General features: G+C 41.3%; 1 protein-coding gene across 1 annotated transcript in view; it reads right to left on the bottom strand.

Moving 5' to 3' along the window:
* The window catches only part of DAPK1 (death associated protein kinase 1), a 93,214-nt gene extending 85,006 nt beyond the window's left edge, over nucleotides 1-8,208 (bottom strand). The window contains exon 1 of the mRNA XM_063129412.1: nucleotides 8,018-8,208. Within this exon, the coding sequence (XP_062985482.1) occupies nucleotides 8,018-8,079 (62 nt within the window). The 5' untranslated portion in view covers nucleotides 8,080-8,208. The remainder of the gene's footprint in view (nucleotides 1-8,017) is intronic.
* Nucleotides 8,209-18,064: the final 9,856 nt, after the last annotated feature.

Here is an 18,064-nt window from a genome sequence, read left to right as displayed (position 1 = left end):
AGAAGATCAACTCTTCACATGCCCACCTCAAAACAAAAGACTGTCAGTAGAACACATCTAAACACAACTAGAAACCTGTCACTGCTAAATGTCAGATTGCAATCTGTGTTCATTTGACACAGGGCTATCACTGGAAGGAGTGCGGAAGACATTTGAAATAAAACCAATGTGTGCAAGAAGTATGTTGATCGTCTATGAAGCTCACTGGAGGACTTTGGACCAGTCACTGACTCTCACCTACATCACAAAGTTGTAAGGATAAAATAGAGAGGAGGAGGATCACGTATGCCATCCTTGCCTTGTTGGAGGAAAAGATGGAATATAAATGTAACTAATAACTAAATAAATATTTAGTTCTTGATTATTCAGTCTGCTGTATACTGCTCTAAGTTTCAAACTTTCATTTTTAAGATGATTTCTTACCCGCCTCTCCCTCTGGATCGAGGCAGGGAACAACATTAAATACAATATAATACATAAAACTGGTTAAAAATGCATATAAAACAATACAATATTAAAATAACAATCACAATATCTTAAAATTCTTAGGTTTAAAATTCATCTGCATAGGCTTGGTGGAATAATGGGATGTCTCTTCTGAGAATAAATTCCCACATATCTTCTAAACTGTTTGCCTTCCACATTAAATTTCAAAATATTCCTATACTGTTTACAAGCCACTCTTCTTACTCAATGCAAGGAAATTGGGAAGCTTAGCATGGGGCAAAGCAGAGGAATTACAACATATACAGCAGTAAAAATAAACTAACACCTATAGTTCCTTGTTCAGTTTGCACAGTACAATGCACTGCCATTTTTAGGATGAAAACGAAAAGTATAAATAATAATAATAATAATAATTCTTGCTTGCCTCTCCATTTTGATCGAGGCAGGGAACAACAATAAAATACATAATAATTAAAACATAATATACATTGTTAAAAAACTTCCTAAAAAACACCCTAAAAACATTTTAAAAACATTTTAAAATTCCACTGGATAGGCCTGCTGGAAGAGATTAGTCTTTATAGCTTTCTTGAATGCTAGTGGACTGTTAAGTTGATGAGTCTCCTCTGGCAGGCCATTCCACAGTCTGTGAGCAGCAGAAGAGAAGGTCCTCTGGGTAACAGTTGTTAATCTAGTTTTTGCTAGCTGAAGTAGATTTTTCCCAGAGGACGTGAGTGTGCGGGGCGGAATGTATGGGAGAAAGCGATCCCGCAGGTAGCCTGGACCCAAACCATGTAGGGCTTTAAAGGTGATAACCAACACTTTATACTTTGCTTGGAAACTAATTGGCAGCCAGTGAAGAGATTTTAAAAATGGTGTAATGTAGTCACCCCTAGGTGTACCGGTGACCAGCCTGGCTGCCATATTTTGAACTAGTTGAAGTTTCCAGACTAGGCACAAAGATAGCCCTCTGTAGCCACTGACAGCCTCAATACAAGGCTTATGAAACTCCAATGTGGGCACCAGATCTGTGCTTTACAACCTACATTGTAGGTTGTCCTGTAAATTGCTTGCACTTTACAATCTGGAGGCTCCAGAGGGAGTAAATGGGGGTGGATGGCACACCATCACCTGGGGTGGCAGTCTTGGCGGACTGGCCATCTATCCTTCTCCAAATTGTAGCTTCAATGAGTTCCCATTTCTAGTATCTCCTACTCACCCAGAAATATTAGTCTAAATAAGAAAATGAAAGGGGTCAGGGGGAGAGAGCGAGAGTGAGCTGGCCTGGTTGCAACATTAACCTGAATAAGAGTAATGGGATTTTTCTTTTGGGGGAGTAAGTTGAGGAGGACAATGGACTGAAGGAATTTGCAAGGAAAAGGTAATTTGTGATGTTTGTGTTATTTGGGGCAGGTTCTTGAAGGAAGTTAACCAGTTTACTTTCTTTAAAATGGGTATTATTTTGCAGCAACAAATAAGAGTCCAAAGGTCTTTTTGGAACTTAAGGCTCATTTCTGCTTTTTATTCAGTTTGCAGACTTGGGTAAGTCACTTGTGTCCATGTAGTCCAGCACTGTGTTTGCAGCCGTGGCCAGTGAATGTCTCTGAGAAACTCTTTGTCCACAACAACTTGTATTCAGAGAGAAACAGAAGGGCTACATGTATGTTACGTTCAGTGTATGAGCCTTTTCTGCATGTATGAGAGAGAGTATGCTGCATGAGTTGTCATCTCTCAGGCTTTCACATGTTCCCATCTCTCAAACAGGTACTTTGTTCTAGAGAAAGACTTTTACGTGTTTAATTCTGTGATCATAGCATGCATATAGTGTGTGACTTGATCTGTACTCTTGTGGCGTGGCTTGGCTCAAGAAAGGGTACTTCCTTTAAGTATCTGCTTTTCATAAAATTATTTTCTAAACTCACATCAGGGTTCAAGGTTCAAGGTCACTATAATACAGGACATCTCTAAACTTAAGCAACACTACCTTTGATGGTTTTTTTTGTAAAACTAAATCACCTTCATGGGGATTAAGTGTTTTGACTGTTTTGATCAAGAGCAATAAAAAAAGTCTCAGAAGAATGCAGCACTGTGGCAACCACATACACAAAGTCCTTAAAACAATGAAGTATAATAAAGGAACTGCAGAATGATGTGTTTAAAATGCACAGTCACACTGCTTGTAAGTATAAGAGGACAGAATAGGGGGGAAGCTTATGTCTGTTTGTTTCATAATCATTTCCAGCCCAAATAGAACATAAATCTGCTTTGGCCTTATGAAATTGCATGGTGAACTGATTGCTTATGACATCTGTTTAAGATAAGCACAGGGGTACTAATCTTACTTTAAGTTTGGTATTTTAATGTAGATAATGTGACAAGTAAATGTTTTACACATCTCAGAAAAATTATCTGGAAGTCTCATTGGTTACAATTCTAAGGCCAGATTCATAGTTACAGCCACCCGTATGAGTAGCCATTTGAAACTAAATTATGTGAGCGTAGTTCCACATCACAAGCCATTTGAGTGCAGTGGCTTCCAGTGCCACATAGGCAATTAGTTTAATCTGAGTAAATATGCTTGGTCTATGTTCATAAAGTTCAAATCTCCTAGTCACTTTACTCATTGACTGAGTTCACACAATACACTAACCTTCACTCAGTAGTTGAATGTAGGTTGTTGTTGACTGAACACAGGACATTTTCTGCAGGGTGGCTCGTTAATCATGCAGTGTGGCTTTTTAACAACGCTGAACAACCCAAAAACAAACCATGGGTTCTCCAGGTAGCTTGTTCGGGAAAAATAACCCACTCTGCATGGTTAACAAGATACCCTGAAGAAAATGTTTTGGATTCAGACAACACACTAACCAACAGTTCAACAAAAACTGAGTGGTTGAGAAAGCATGTTGTGTGAACAGCTCCATTGACTAGGTTTGCACAACACAACAAGTCACTGTGGGCAGCCAGCCATGTCTGGTTGTCATTTTGTCTGAACCTGAATCATTTTCACATAGAGTGGCTTATTTTTTGTGAACAAGCCATGACAAGAACCCACCATGGCTTGTTGTAGGGTTGTTCGTACCACGGTGGGTTGTCATCTCATCCAAACTTGGGAGAGTGATATTATTGTATGTTGTTGTGACTGGCTATATCAGCGCTTGGCAAAAGCGGCAAAAAAGTACATGCTACTCGCTCTTTGTGATCTCACCTGCGACTGCCCTTCCACTGATGCCGAAATGACACTTTGGAAGGACCGTTACTTGATCCCCGGCTTTTTAGAAATTATTTTTTGGTTCCTCAAAAATGTGCAATGGGGTCGTAATTTGTTTTTATTTATTTATTTTGTTGATCTTTCACAAGTGTGCACTTACAGCTTTCAGATATGTGTAGTCTTGCCTGGTCAATTTCCTTGTTTGTTTCAACTGACAAAGGAAGCAGCAAAGTGGAGTAGGTAACATACAAGGGCATTGACTAGTTAAAAGTTGCATATAGGCTAATTTGTTCACAGCTGCGAAGGACCAGGTGAAAAAGTAATAATCAGAGATAGGGAAGACCCAAAATGGAGGTGGGGAGAAGCCAAAGGAGTAAGTGCACAAAAAAGGTAGAGGACAATATCTCTCCTTGGCAATGTGATCCTCTCACTTTTAAGAGTTGAACCGACACTTCCCAGTGCCCTCTACCTTGCCCGACTCTTCAGCTATTCCAGAAATGGGAGATATTAATTCCCACCTTTTCAGAGCAGTTGCTGCTGAGGTTATTGCAGTTTCCGAACAGCTGCATAGGGTGGAGTGAATGGGTCTCATGGAGGTAGGGTGTAAGTACTGCTGATGCCTCATTTGCTCTGTCCCATTCTGCCACCCTCTAAAGTTTTCATTTTTTAATTGTTTGGTATATTTGCACAATTTTTCAGACTGGGAAGTAGATGAAAGGGAAATGTGCACAAATTTAAGGGCTAGAAAGTTAATGGAGGTGAAATTTGCAAAGTGGCATTAACACTCCATTACTACTCCAGCAATCGAGATATTAACTCCCTTCCCCCATGTTTTCAGAGAATTACTGCTGCAATTATTGTGGTTCCCTGACAGTTTGGGCTGGAAATGATTATGAAACAGAAACAAACATAAGCCTCCCTACTATTTTGTCCTCTTGTACTTACAAGCAGTGTGACTGTGCATTTTAAATACACCATTCTGCAGTTCCTTTATTATACTCCTATGGCTCCCCAGTCAGAGTAAACTACATTGGTTTAGATGGACCAGTAATCAGTCACAGTATAATGCAGAGCAAGTCCATAATTAAGATAATCTTCAGATAGCTTTCTCAATTGGCAAATATTATGACCCATAGAAATTGCAACCTAATTAATAAGACTTTCAGTTCTAACTTATTTGCTGTAGCACATACTTTCCCTTAAATATAAGATTTTGTTTTGCACTATAAGCACCACCAAACAAAAGCACTGGGGATTTTGCGGAAGAAAAAGCTGCAATCACTGCAAGCTTTTGAGAGGGTAGGAAAAATAATTCCAAAATTTGGCAACATAACCAATTCTGTTATGAACTTCAGTGTTCAAAAACTCAAATTTAGGTGACCTGTACTGGAAGGGGTTGCAATCCCAGAAAGGATACATTCGTCAGGGGTAGGGAATCTCTTTCAGACCAAGGGCAGAATTCAATTTCAGTGAAGCACTCCACTCAGGGATCATATTCCAGTGGTGGGCGGGCCAAAGGCAAGGGGGAAGGTCAAAGGCAAAAGGGGTGGGGCCAAAAATAGTAAAAACCACCAGCATATTTAAGCTTAAAGCTCTTACTGCCAGAAACTACGCCTTAGGAGAGGCATTTCAATCCTTTAGAATGAGAGAAAACTGCACAAAAGTCAGGAAACCAGCAAATAATTGATGGTTACGGGGAAGTGGGTTAGGACGAGGGGGAGCTATGGGGAGAGGCAGAGCCATCTAGGGAACCCTGGAAGGCCAGATTTGGTCCCTGAGCTTGAGGTTCTCCATCACTGTTGTAGATCCATTTTGCATGAAGTTCCTTTACCAGCTTAGACTGGTACACCAGCTATGACCCTCACCTGGATAGAGACAGTGGGCCTATGGTTTGCAGCAAATTGTTAGTGAGCATGCTTAAACTGTGGTTATGTGGCCAACAGGGTTAGTAATATTTCATACAACATGCTAAGTCATGTCTCACACGACACGCTAAGTCATAACATTTAGCTCAAAATGCTTAACCACTGTGGCTTAGTGTACAGTCCTAACAGGGTTAGAGTGGCTTCAGTGATCCATGCCCTGATAAGTTCCCATCTAGATTATTGCAATGCAGTGTATGCGGTGCTGCCCTTGAAGATGGTCCAAAACCTTCAGTTACTACAAAATATGGTGGTTAGGGCACTGTCAGGAATCAGGCGCTATGATTATATTATGCAGTATTGTATCATCTTCACTGGCTTCAAGTTCATTTCTGGGCCTAATTTAGCAATCAGGTGTTAACCTATAACTTAGGGCTACCATATCTGAAGGATCACTTCTTTATATATATATTCCTACCCAAGCCTTGAGATCATTGGAAGCCCTGCTCCAATTGCTAAGGTATAGTGGGGTAATTACTCTGAAGAGGGCCTTTCCAGTAGTAGCTCCCCAGTTCTGGGCTCTTCAACTATTCAGAATTAGGATTTAAGATTATTTTCTCTACATGTTTAACAAGACATGCTACATACATCCAAACTCATTCCGAACAGTATTCTAAACCTCTAGATTACTGGTGACAATTTAAAATTCTTTAATTGGTACTCAGGAATCAGCATTGATGGCACAAAAACCAGCTAGACACTGTCTATAATAACATGACAGAACATTACCATGTTTACATTTAAAATGAAAAATGATTACTCTATTTTAGTTTAGTTTTCGCATTACATTATATAAATTGCTCCACCAGAAATAAATGCAAATCCTGGCTGAATTCAAGCCTATCGTTCAGTTACTATTTTCCTGTTCATTTTCATGAGACATGGATTCTCCTATAGCCTACACACACACACATTCAATTCACAATAACTGCAGTGAAACTCTTCTTCAGACTGATTTGACAGCACTGAATTTAAAAGTTCAACTCAGATTTATATTTTAGTATACCCATTTTACATGATACATCAGTAGCAATAACAAATTCAAGAGGGATTTCATTTAAATAAGCACAAGAGATGGAAACAATCACTAATTTAACAATGAGGAGTTGATTCAAATCGCTAGGTTCAAATTCCTTTTCATCCATGTAGCTCACTAGACAGGCGCTGATCAAGCCACTAGGAACAACTCTATAGGTCAGCATGTTCTATTTCCTACTCATGTGTAAATGTCCTTGTCCAGTTACTACTTTTTGCTACAATTTGCCATGATATCCAAATTGGCAAACTATTGTTAATACTAAACTCCAAACCATGATTTGTAGGCTCATTTCAAATCATGATTTGGAAATCAGATTTGTTGTGAAGATACATAAGAATGGCAAAAAGTACACTTGAAAGCAGCATAGCTATAAGCACCAACAGTTTACCTATATTTTTAAATCTGAAAGTTAACAATACATTAAGGATTAAAAGTAAGAGACACAACACACACTAAAAGCACACACTTTGCACAACACATACCAAAAGCACACACTTCATTTAGCAATTGAACTGAGAGATTTAAAACCAAAAGCAAACTATAATCGCTAGTCAATGGTCTGGGTTTTCCATCACAAAGCTGTGGCACAGACACAGCATTCTGTAGTATTCAACTAACAAGCTTTATGAAGGCTGTGTTAAACCTACACTGCTTAATGACTATAAATCTCTTGATCCGACATTTGGCTGGAACAGAATAATTGAACTCTGATACCTTGAAAGTGATCGATCTTCATTAGAATGAAAACAAATACTAGAAATTATTTCGATTCAAATACACCTTATAAAACATAGCTATATAGATTATTAATTTTACGTACCAATTTCCATTCTTCTACATACACTAATAATTTGCTATTCCTATCATCAGAACTTAGCACTTAAACAAAAACCAATCATCCATGCAAACGGCTATTATCAGTTACTCACAGCATGAAACAGTCATGCAAGTGTCAATTATAATGTTCCTCAACCCACCAGCCTTATGGTTATTTAAAGCAGCAAATTACATTAGCTTAGAGCCACCTTTCTAAGGCAATATCATCTGAATATGCATTTCTGTGAGGAGAGACCTACCTATAAGGCCACTACTGACACCAGTATAGCACACTTTACTTCAGGCCTAGAGATTAACTCTTACAAGGCATGTAGGCTCTAAAAGACACCAAAGTAGATTCCTTTGCACATAAGAAGATCATTGGAATGCGCTAACAGTAAATGCATTTACACTTAAAATCCAATGCAGTCTCATGTTCCCTTTTCTCTCCAGTGGAGTGAAAAGGGAAGGGCACCACTGGATTCTCCATCTCCCTCATGTTATATGGTTCTTATTGTCCCCAGGAGCTTTTATTTATAAAGACACACACTGCTAGAGCTTTCCTTCTAACAAGTACTGTACCTTCCAAGTTCCTCTCCGATCTCATAGTGATCATCCAGATTCTCTTGCCTGAAGACAGTCATAACTGCCACTCCTCAGAAAGAAAAACCAGTTGACTGTCCTTGTCTTTCAACTCATCACCACATCCCTGGAAGGATCCTTCAATACTTTATGCATGGCTGCCAACCCTGAAGAGAGAAGGAACGAGAAGCAGTGGGTTAATTAAAATGCCTATGTTTGCAAGAGGGGTGTGGTTATGTCACTATGTGCACACCGCAACACACACACCAAGCCTATGGCGCCAAATGTCATAAGCAGCTACGGTTTCAGAAGCGTTGTAAGAGAAGAAAAGAGAACGAGCCACAAATCCTGGGTGGCCACTGGCTGGTTAACTTTGCTCTCGAAGAACCTCTGGGGCTGGGCTGCTAATTTGGCTCTCAACAAATGGAAGGCGCCGTTCTTTCCCTTGCCTCACGTACATAAGCGAGAGCCTCTCTTCGTCTCCCCTTTCTCAAAAGCTACAAATTGGAAACACACCCGCTGGAGAGAACGAAAGCTCTTTCCTAGAACAACGCCTCCGTAGGGGGGAGAGGAGGAGGGAGAAAGAAAATGCATCTCCCGAACTCCAAGCGCAGCTTGCTAATACACGCCTCACCTTTCCCCCCCCGCTTTATCCGCAGCAAAATCAGGAACACCATAAGCCACCATTTCTCCTCAGGAAGGCGCCTCCGAGCCGCACGGACGCCACATTCCTCAGCGACTCCCCCTCCGTTACCCGGTCAACTAGGACGTGCTACCAGGAGGAGCCGCCGCCGCCACCACTACTACTACTGTTGCTGCTACATAGAGTAAGGCAGCCTAAAACCTGCCCGCTTGCCCGGACACGAGATTCACCTCACGAGGCAGCAAGCGCGGGCATCCACCGCTGTCCCCTCACCCACCCAAGCTTGGGTACACCCTTCCTCCTCCGCCCTTTCCCCTCTGCTCTCGTACAAGGCCTTTTCCACACACCTCCCCTAGCGGCACTGAGGAAGGAAGGAGAGAACGAGGGAAGCAGCCAGCCAGTCAGCAGCCCAACTAAACAAGCCGAGGGAGGGAGAGAAAGGGAAGGACCCCCCACTCCTCCGCCTCCTCTGGTGGTGCTGCAGGGGGAGGGGAGGGGAGGACGCGCGCCCAGGAGTTCTCCTTTGCGCAGCGAAGCCCTCCTCAGTTCAGGCAACAGGGGAAGCGCGGGGGGGGGGGAACCCGCCCTTCCACCATCACCGCCTCCTCCTCCTCCGCTCCAGACGGCACCGCGCGCACTCACCCTCTCTCGCTCGCGGCTCACCGGCCGCACTCGGAGGCGGCGGCGGCAATCTCCCCTCCAGGCGTTCTCGCCCTCCGGAGCCCGGTAAGCGGCCAATGGGGAAGCAGCCGCATTCACACCCCTCCTTCCCCTCTCCTGACCTGGCCACGACAGCGGTAAGGGGGCCGCCGCCGCTTCTGGCGCGAGCGGGCGCGTGCACGCACACACAGGCGTACAGGTGCAAAGGAGCTACAGGGCACGCAGGTCTGTCTGTGCAGGTGCCCCCTGGCTCTCCAGAGGGGCGTCCATCTGCCTGCAGTGCAGGTTAGGGTCAGAGTAAAAGGAGGTTATAGAATATACCGGTCTGTTTTTACAGACCAGCCAGCTGGGTAGTGTAGAAGTACTGGGGTTAGTAAGAGCTAGCGTAGTCTTCCCCAACCTGGCGCCCTCCAGGTGTGTGGTTTACAATTCGCAGCATGCTGGGGGATTCTTAGAATTGTAAGGTTGGGCAAGGCAGAGCCAACCTGTTAGGCTTTAAATGCTAGGAGATGTGCCAAACATGGTTGTGGTTAACTAACAATGAGCGAAAGGTACTCTCACATGTCCAGTGTTTACACAAACAAAGGCTGAGCTGTGGTACTTCGTATGCACAAAGGCTGAGCCCTAGAATTTGAAAATAGGCTCTGAATACTGGGGAGCACTCTTATCTCCCCATCATTTCAGCATGTTATCCACCAAGTTTGTTCTGGCTTTCTGACTAACAAGCAAGGTGCTCCACATCAAAGTAGATTGTTCTATTCAAAAGCAGGTTTAGGTAATGTAGCATAATTAATGTGAGTTAATCACAGTAAACAACCTCTCAAACTTACTGTAACGTACAAGGATAAGCAGTAACAAAAACATTAGCCTACATTTTAACCTTAAAATATTGCTTTATGGAATGTCACTTAAATTTTTTTTTAATCATGTTTGTATAGAATACCTAGCATAGATTTGTGGTTTACTTTTATTAAGGGGGTGAGCCTTTTGGGGAGGGAAATATCTTAGCTTTTCAAATCCATATCGCAGGTAAGGCTTTCTGAAAGTGCTAATGAGGTATTTATTTATTTATTTGACTTGTACCTTGCCTTTCTACTAAAAATGGAACTCATGGTTGCTTACAATCACTAATAAAACTTGATAAAAACAGTAAAACAAATGCATTAAACACCTTTAAAAGCATTGCAATGACAGAGTAAAAACAGCCTCTAACCAAACAGAACTGCCTTTACACCAAAAGGCTGCTTGAATGAAGTGATCTTTGCCTGCTGGCAGGAAAACAGCAGAGAGGGAATGAACCTAGCCTCTCTCAGCAGGGAGCATCCATTGAGAAGACCCTCTTTACATCGGAGAAGGTGGTCTTTCAGCTAGCCTGGTACCAAGCCATATAAGGTTGTTTAGGTCATAATGAGGACTTTTAATTCTGCCCCAAAACACACTGGTACGCACTGAACCTGTTGTAACAAGGGAGTTGCATGTTTTCTGTAACTAATAGTCTTGCCGCAGCATTCTAGACCAACTGAACCTTCTGAACAATTTTTAATGCAGCAGTAGTCCAAACAGGATGTAATTAAGGCATGTGTGACTGCAGGTAGATCTGGGCCAGATCTACACTACTGCTTTAAAGCGCTTTATAACAGTTATAAACTGCTTTAACTGTTTTAAAGCGCTATAAAACTGTTATAAAGCGCTTTAAAGCAGTAGTGTAGATCCGGCCCAAATGTCATTAGGAATGAGGTTTATTGGGGCACTAGCTTCAGCTGTGCAAATGCACTCCTGTACACTGCTGATATCCCAAAGGGGATATCAGCCCATCCAGCACAGGTTAAATCCCTTTTCCCTGACCTGCCTTTGGACTAACGAGGAGTACCTCTGTCTTGTCTGGATTAAGCGTCAATTTGTCCTCATCCAGCCCATTACAGACATCAGATAGTGATTTAGAACTAGAACAGCTTCCTTGGATTTGGATGGAATGGAGAGATATAACTGAGTGTCATCAGCATCCTCGTAGCACTGAAACCCAAGATTCTGGGCAATCTCTCCAATGGTTTCATGTATACGTTAAATAACATGGTGGATAAGTTAGAGCCCTGAGGAACATCACAAGGCAATGGTCAAGGCATTAAACAGGAATCCCCTAGCACCAGCTTCTGTGTGCTCAATCTTCTGAGATTGCCTCTTGATGGTTCAAAAGGCCAGGGTTCTAAAAAGACTCACCAAGGCAAAACTTGGAATAATGTGGGTTAGGGATGATGGCAGAAGGTGCAAATACTACAGTGCAAGGGACTAATATAGCCACACCCAATCTAAAGTGCTGGACATAAAAGTTTTTAAAGCATAAAAATCCCATTAAAACAAACTAAAATACCATAACCCACAGTTGAACCAAACCGTTATTAGGGCCAATCAAAATTCCACTAAAATGAGCACATTTACAAGTTCTCCAGGACTCTTCATCAGGTTAGGTGGGCTATAACATCTTACCTTCATCATTTGATCTATTGTTGCAAAGTCAAACACAGTTTCCCATATGTGAGAAGACATATGGGAAAGACACAGTTTTCCCATATGTGAGAAGACATAAAGTAAGAGTTGAGTAGTCTGCCTTCTCTCTATTGCCTGCTGACATTTCCCTATCTGCTCACTGTGGACCTATCACTTCCTTGTTCCTCCCCTTGCTCTTAACTCCCTCCTTTTTATTCTTTTTAACATCCCTTGAAAGCTTCTACGCTCCTTTAACTCTCCTAACACACAGTCTATCAGCTTTGGCTACTTATTGGCACATTCCTAAGCTCATCCAAAAGCTCCTTATGTAGCCATCCCAGGTCTTTAGATGCTTCCCATTTTTTCTTGGTTTGCAGCTGAGATGTTTTGTAAATTTGCCTTCAAGGTCTCACTTTAAAGAACGCCCACCCATCTTGAGCTTCCTTATTTTCATGTATTAATCATGGGGTTGCATCCAGTAGATCTTTAAACTTGTTGAAGTCAGCTTTCCTAAAGTGCAGGGTGCACATCTGACTACACTCAGTTTTCCCTCTCTTCACTATCATGGGTCCATGTTGCAGCAAAAGTAACAGAGACCAGATCTACAGCATGTGTCAAATCATTATGAATATGGAATTAAAAGCAGAACATAACATTATGAAAGTGGTATATTGAATGTGGATTGCACCCAAACGGTTGTCAGTGCACAGCTGTAAAGCAGTAGTGTAGATCTAGCCAGAGTTTTGTAGCACATTAAAGATTAATAAATTTTCTGTGAGGCATAGGTTTTTAAGGTTAATAACAAAAGAAAACTACATGGTTATTTGAGTGAAAACTAAAGTAAAGTACGTTTAATTCAAGGAAAACCAATTCAGCATGCTGAGCCTGTTTCATATTGACAGTACTGAAATTTAATTGCCAAAACAAAACCAAGAAAACTGCTTAGAATTTGATATAGCTTGCTGCATGAGCTGGCTTATATAATATGCTGACACTCTTGGTATGACTCTGTACTTAGGAAGGGGAACTAAACTGAAGTAACTTGGGAAACAAAGTATTTCCCCAATTATACAGAAATTTAAAAAAATCGATGTGATCTTTTCTTTCTCAACATTTTATACACAGAAAACCTTAGATAAACATTCTGCAATCTGCAGTGCTACTTAAATGCTTTCCCACCCATTATATTCAGTTCTAAGTTAGCTGCTCCCTTTCACATTTAAGATGGTATTGCAGACTGTATACAGTCCCAAAGGAACCCAAAATATTTTTATATTTTTTTATTACATTTCTATACCGCCCAATAGCCGAAGCTCTCTGGACGGTTCACAATAGATGAGGAGCTTTTAACATTTGCATCAATTCTGCTATCTCATTGAAAGAACTGATCATTAAAGTGAAGGAAAGTTCAGCAATCACAATTTCTTGGTTTTGCAATTATCTATTTATGCATACATTCTATATAGTATTCTGAACAGTACTCCAGTGAACTGCTAATTTGGGCAAGGGAATTATTGACATTGTTTGCAGCATGGTTGGTAGAGGAGAGATGTTTAAGAACTTTCTCCAAATCTAGACTTCGTTGCATTACAAGGAATGTTGGCTCCAATTCTTTCACACAAACTTGATGGTTAACACCAGGTTGCGAATACTGAGACATAGCTTCTCCATTATCTAATAGAAGAAGAGAGATCTGATTTGGTGTCTATTACTGAGAAGTGGCTGAATGATGAGGTGAGTGGGCACAGTTCATTCCAGCCAGGCACTTGCTCAGTCATTACCTTTGGAGTTCTCACTAAAACTGCTAGCTGTGTCTTCAATCATACATGCATGTAAAAACACATTTTATGCATGTGTATTTGAATGACACAAAAGTACTAATAACTTTGTGGATACGCTGGTCCAAGTATGGAATAGGAGGTTGGTTAGAGCAATCAACAAAATTGTCCCTTCCCCAGTATCCTCTGCCCGCATAGAACTTTGGTTTATTGAGAAGTGGGGGCACATAAAGTGTATATAAGGAGCTGACTGGAGTAACATTGGCCATCTACTTGGATTGAATCTTGCTGAGCATGCTGTAGAACCCATTTCCAGGTCTAGGAGTTGATAGCAATGTTGGTAAAGGATCAGTGCATCTAGAATTGCACCTAGCTAAGGTCTTGCAAGTAGTAAACAGGCTGTTGCTCCATGGGTCTGATTCTCCAGAATAGTTTACGAATTGTTAGTGATTTCTGTTCCTTAAAAATAGGGAAGTAGCATATTGTTACAAAAAACTCCACAACATTTTGACCCTAAGTTATGAGTGCCTGCATTGATCCAATGCGTTGTGGGATCATCACAGCCTGTTTGCCCATTTTTTAATTTATTTTTTTAAAACAGTTGGTAGGGAGGAAGCTGAATGGATCTGCCTTTGTAGAGAGTTTCATTACAATGGGATTGCTACAGCAAATGCTTACCTCCTAATGGAGGCTGCTGTAGCCTTGTCATAAGAATGGAATTCAGAGCAAGGCATTACCAGAGGATTCTGGGGAAGAGGCCTCAAGAAGTTCATTGAGATAATCTGGTCCCATGCCATTTAAGGCTGTAAAGGTAAGAACCAGAAATTTGAATTGGGTCCAGAAACTAACTGATAGCCAATGTAGATACTTCAGTGCAAATACAGTACCTTGCAGAAGTATTCACACACACCCCTTTGATTTGTCCACATTTTGTTGCATTACAACCTGAAATTAAAATTGAGTTAATTGGCATCTTTACCATTTGATTTACACAACATACTTAACACTTTTATTGTGACACAAAAGTTAATTGTGACACAAAAACAAACTGGTATGTGTTGGTTGCATAAGTATCCACCCCCCTGAGACAATACTTGGTAGAAGCACCTTTGGCAGCAATTACAGCTGTGAGTCTTTGGGTAAGCCTCTACCATCTTTGCACATCTGAATCCTGCAATATTTGCCCATTCTTCTTGGCAAAATTGCACAAGCTCTGTCAGGTTGGATGGGGACCATTGGTGAACAGTAATTTTAAGATGTTTTTAGAATGTTTTTAGGATGTTTTTAACAATGTATATTACGTTTTAATTCAGTTTTATGTATTTTATCATTTATTGTTGTTCCCCGCCTCGATCAAGATGGAGAGGCGGGTAAGAAATAAATGTATTATTATTATTTATTACAATAGGTTCTCAATTGGGTTGAAGTCTGGATTTTGACTGGGCCATTTCAAGACATTCAGATTCTTGTTTTTAAACCACTCCAATGTAACTTTGGCTGCGTGTTTGTCCTGCTGGAAGGTGAACATCCGCTGCAGTCCCAGGTTCCTTGCAGACTGAAACAGGGTTTCCTCTACAATTGGCCTGTATTTGGCTCCATCCATCTTGCCCTCCATCCTGACCAACTTCCCAGTCCCTGCCAATGAAAAGCATCACCACGACATGATGCTGCCACCACTATGCTTCACCATGGGAATGGTGTTCTCAGGGCTTTGCGCCACCCATAGCATTTTGCGCTAAGGCCAAAGAGTTCAATTTTGGTCTCATCAGACCAGAGAACCTTTCCCCACACGTTTGCTGTGTCTCCCACATGCCTTTTGGCAAAATCCAAATGGGATTTTATCTGGGTTTTTATTTTGTTTTGGCACTTCTTAGGTTCTTATGATTAGTTAGCTAGATCATCAGTTGACAACCGTGTTTAATTTAGTAGGGAATCATCTTATTTGTCTCAAATTTTCTAATTATTTATTGGGCAAAGATGGTCAAGCCCTCTGAATTATTGGGCAAGTTTTATTTTCCGAATAAAAATAAATGATGTTATTGTACCACCATTTGCCAAGGTCAGATTAATTTTTTTACTATATCGAGATCTAGAAAAGTACATGGAAATAAATATTTGGTAGTATTACTTATTTTGTTTGTTACATTTATATCCCTAATTTTTCTCCTAGGAGCCCAAGGCAGAGTACAGGATCCTCCTTCTCTTGGTCTTATCCTCGCAACAATTCTGTGAAGCAGGTTAAGCTGAAAATCAGTGACTGGCCCAGAGTCACCCAGAAAGCTTCCATGGCCGAGTGGGGACTAGAAACTGGGTCACTCCAGTAATGCCTTGGCAATTAAATGGGTCTCTTTTAGCTGAAGGATACGGAGACATAAGCAGGTAGTATAGAAATAGTAAAAACTTTGCAACAGCATGCAGTAACACTGTGCAATAGCAACCAATAATTATTCCAACTCAAGTGCTGCATACTGAGAACACTCACATTGAATTTCACAGTGATACTGTTCACATGGGAAACTTTTATATTTTGGACCTTAATTCATCTAACACTTAGGTCTGATCCAAGAAATGCTTTTTCACTTCCTTAAATGCTCCTAGCCTTTCACTCACACAGATATTACATGTAAGCTATGAGGTCTTGTTTACTGTCAGCAGCAATTTCTGTGGTCTTGGAGGCTGGGAAGTGTGGAAAATCATTGTATTAACTGTCTTTAAAGCTGTGCCCATATTGGTACAAAAATAGATGAGTTTAACATTAACTGCATGCTGATGTGCAACAGTGTTTAATCTGTTTCACAGCCGCATACAGTGCACATCCGATCTATAAAATGCAGAGAGGAATTGGGTATAATCATTGTTGCTGTTGCTGTTCTGGGGGCTGCATGGCTTCAGGAGTTGCATCAATACTGGTTTGTCTCATTTCACAGTTGTTCTTCCTGTGGACTGACTGGGCCACAAAAATAACATAAGGATATAGTTTTGCAACCTGATATATTAAGTTGGACTGTAAAAAGTTGCAATAAAAAAGCAACACATTAGAGAGGCGTGCCCCAGGCCTTCTCATGCTTGAACCTGGACAACTTGAGTGATCTGGATTATGAGGTATGAAATTAACCAGGAGGAAGGCTGGATTGGGAATTCCTGACCCCACCCCTCGAAATTACCATTTCTTTACTAGTAATTTCCCCAATACCCAGTCTTACCAATTTCCTATCATTATTTTTTCAATGTGTGAATTGAATATTTATTATTTGTTAGAATTCTATCCTACCTATCAACCAAATAGTACTCAAGGCAGCTAACAGCAATAATGCAGATTCACTAAAAGAAAACAAATAAAATGCAATGTAAAAACATAAACAAAGCATCAGTAAAATCAGTCATGAGCCCTGAAGTGACAGGGATCCATCTTGTCTCGCTCTGCTTACTATAGCCTTGGCACACAACAGACTATAAGCCAAAACTATCTAACAGCCAGTTTCCCTGCACTCCCCCCCCCTCTCTCTCTCACTCTCTCTCTCTCTCTCTCTCTCTCTCTCTCCTAACGTTCCATTACAGTCTAGTATGATTAAGCAGAGTGACCTACGGCAGAACTCTGCAGATATTGGCTGGCTCAATTCTCTGTAGCTTTCATTGAGTTCTATGGAAGAAAGTCAACAGGTTTCTAACTGTTTCTGATTCCACCACTCTGGGATCACAGAAGAGAGAGCGAGAGCAGGGGGCTGTCTTCATGGCACCAGGTTGGTGCAGTCTCCCTCTGCCCCCCTGTTTTTTCTCTCCTGGTGTGGCATCAGGTAATCCCATTGCTGAAGAAGGAGCATGGGGGTTCTGGGCGGCCGTCCAGGTACCAAAGCCATCCCCGCCCTCTTCCTGGTCGCCTTCCATCAGGTACGACCCCTGGATTGGCCCCAAAGCGATGTCAGATGGCGGAAGAGCCATACTGATGTCGCTCTGACTGAAAAAGTTGGGGTAAGTCCCTGACTTCTTCAATGCACAGGAAAGCCCTGTGGTGGCTGTGAAGCTGTGCCTATGTCATCTAACTGATGCAGTGCACATCTGCAGCCACTGTGGGGCTTTCCCTGCATATAGATAGCCCCCAGGTTAGCCTCTACCCTACTGATGTCCATGAATACAATGTTTTATTTTCTATCATATGAATGAACAGCTGCATTTCATGCAAGCGGGGAAAAGTAAATCCTGTACTAATCACTGCTCAGCTGTTAAACTTTGGACAAGCAGAGCTGCAAAGTCCCTTTTTGGAAATATTTATTTATTTATTTATTTTATTTATTACATTTTTATACCGCCCAATAGCCGAAGCTCTCTGGGCGGTTCACAAAAATTAAAAACACAGTAAAACACCCAACAGGTTAAAACACAATTACGAAGTACAGTATAAAAAGCGCAACCAGGATAAAACCACACAGCAAAGTTGATATAAGATTAAAATACAGAGTTAAAACAGTAAAATTTAAATTAAAA

This window comes from Elgaria multicarinata, chromosome 6 (genome assembly GCF_023053635.1).
Source record: "Elgaria multicarinata webbii isolate HBS135686 ecotype San Diego chromosome 6, rElgMul1.1.pri, whole genome shotgun sequence".
Taxonomy (NCBI): domain Eukaryota; kingdom Metazoa; phylum Chordata; class Lepidosauria; order Squamata; family Anguidae; genus Elgaria; species Elgaria multicarinata.
The sequence above is the reverse complement of the archived record's forward strand: the minus strand, read 5'-3'. Positions and strand labels throughout refer to the sequence as shown.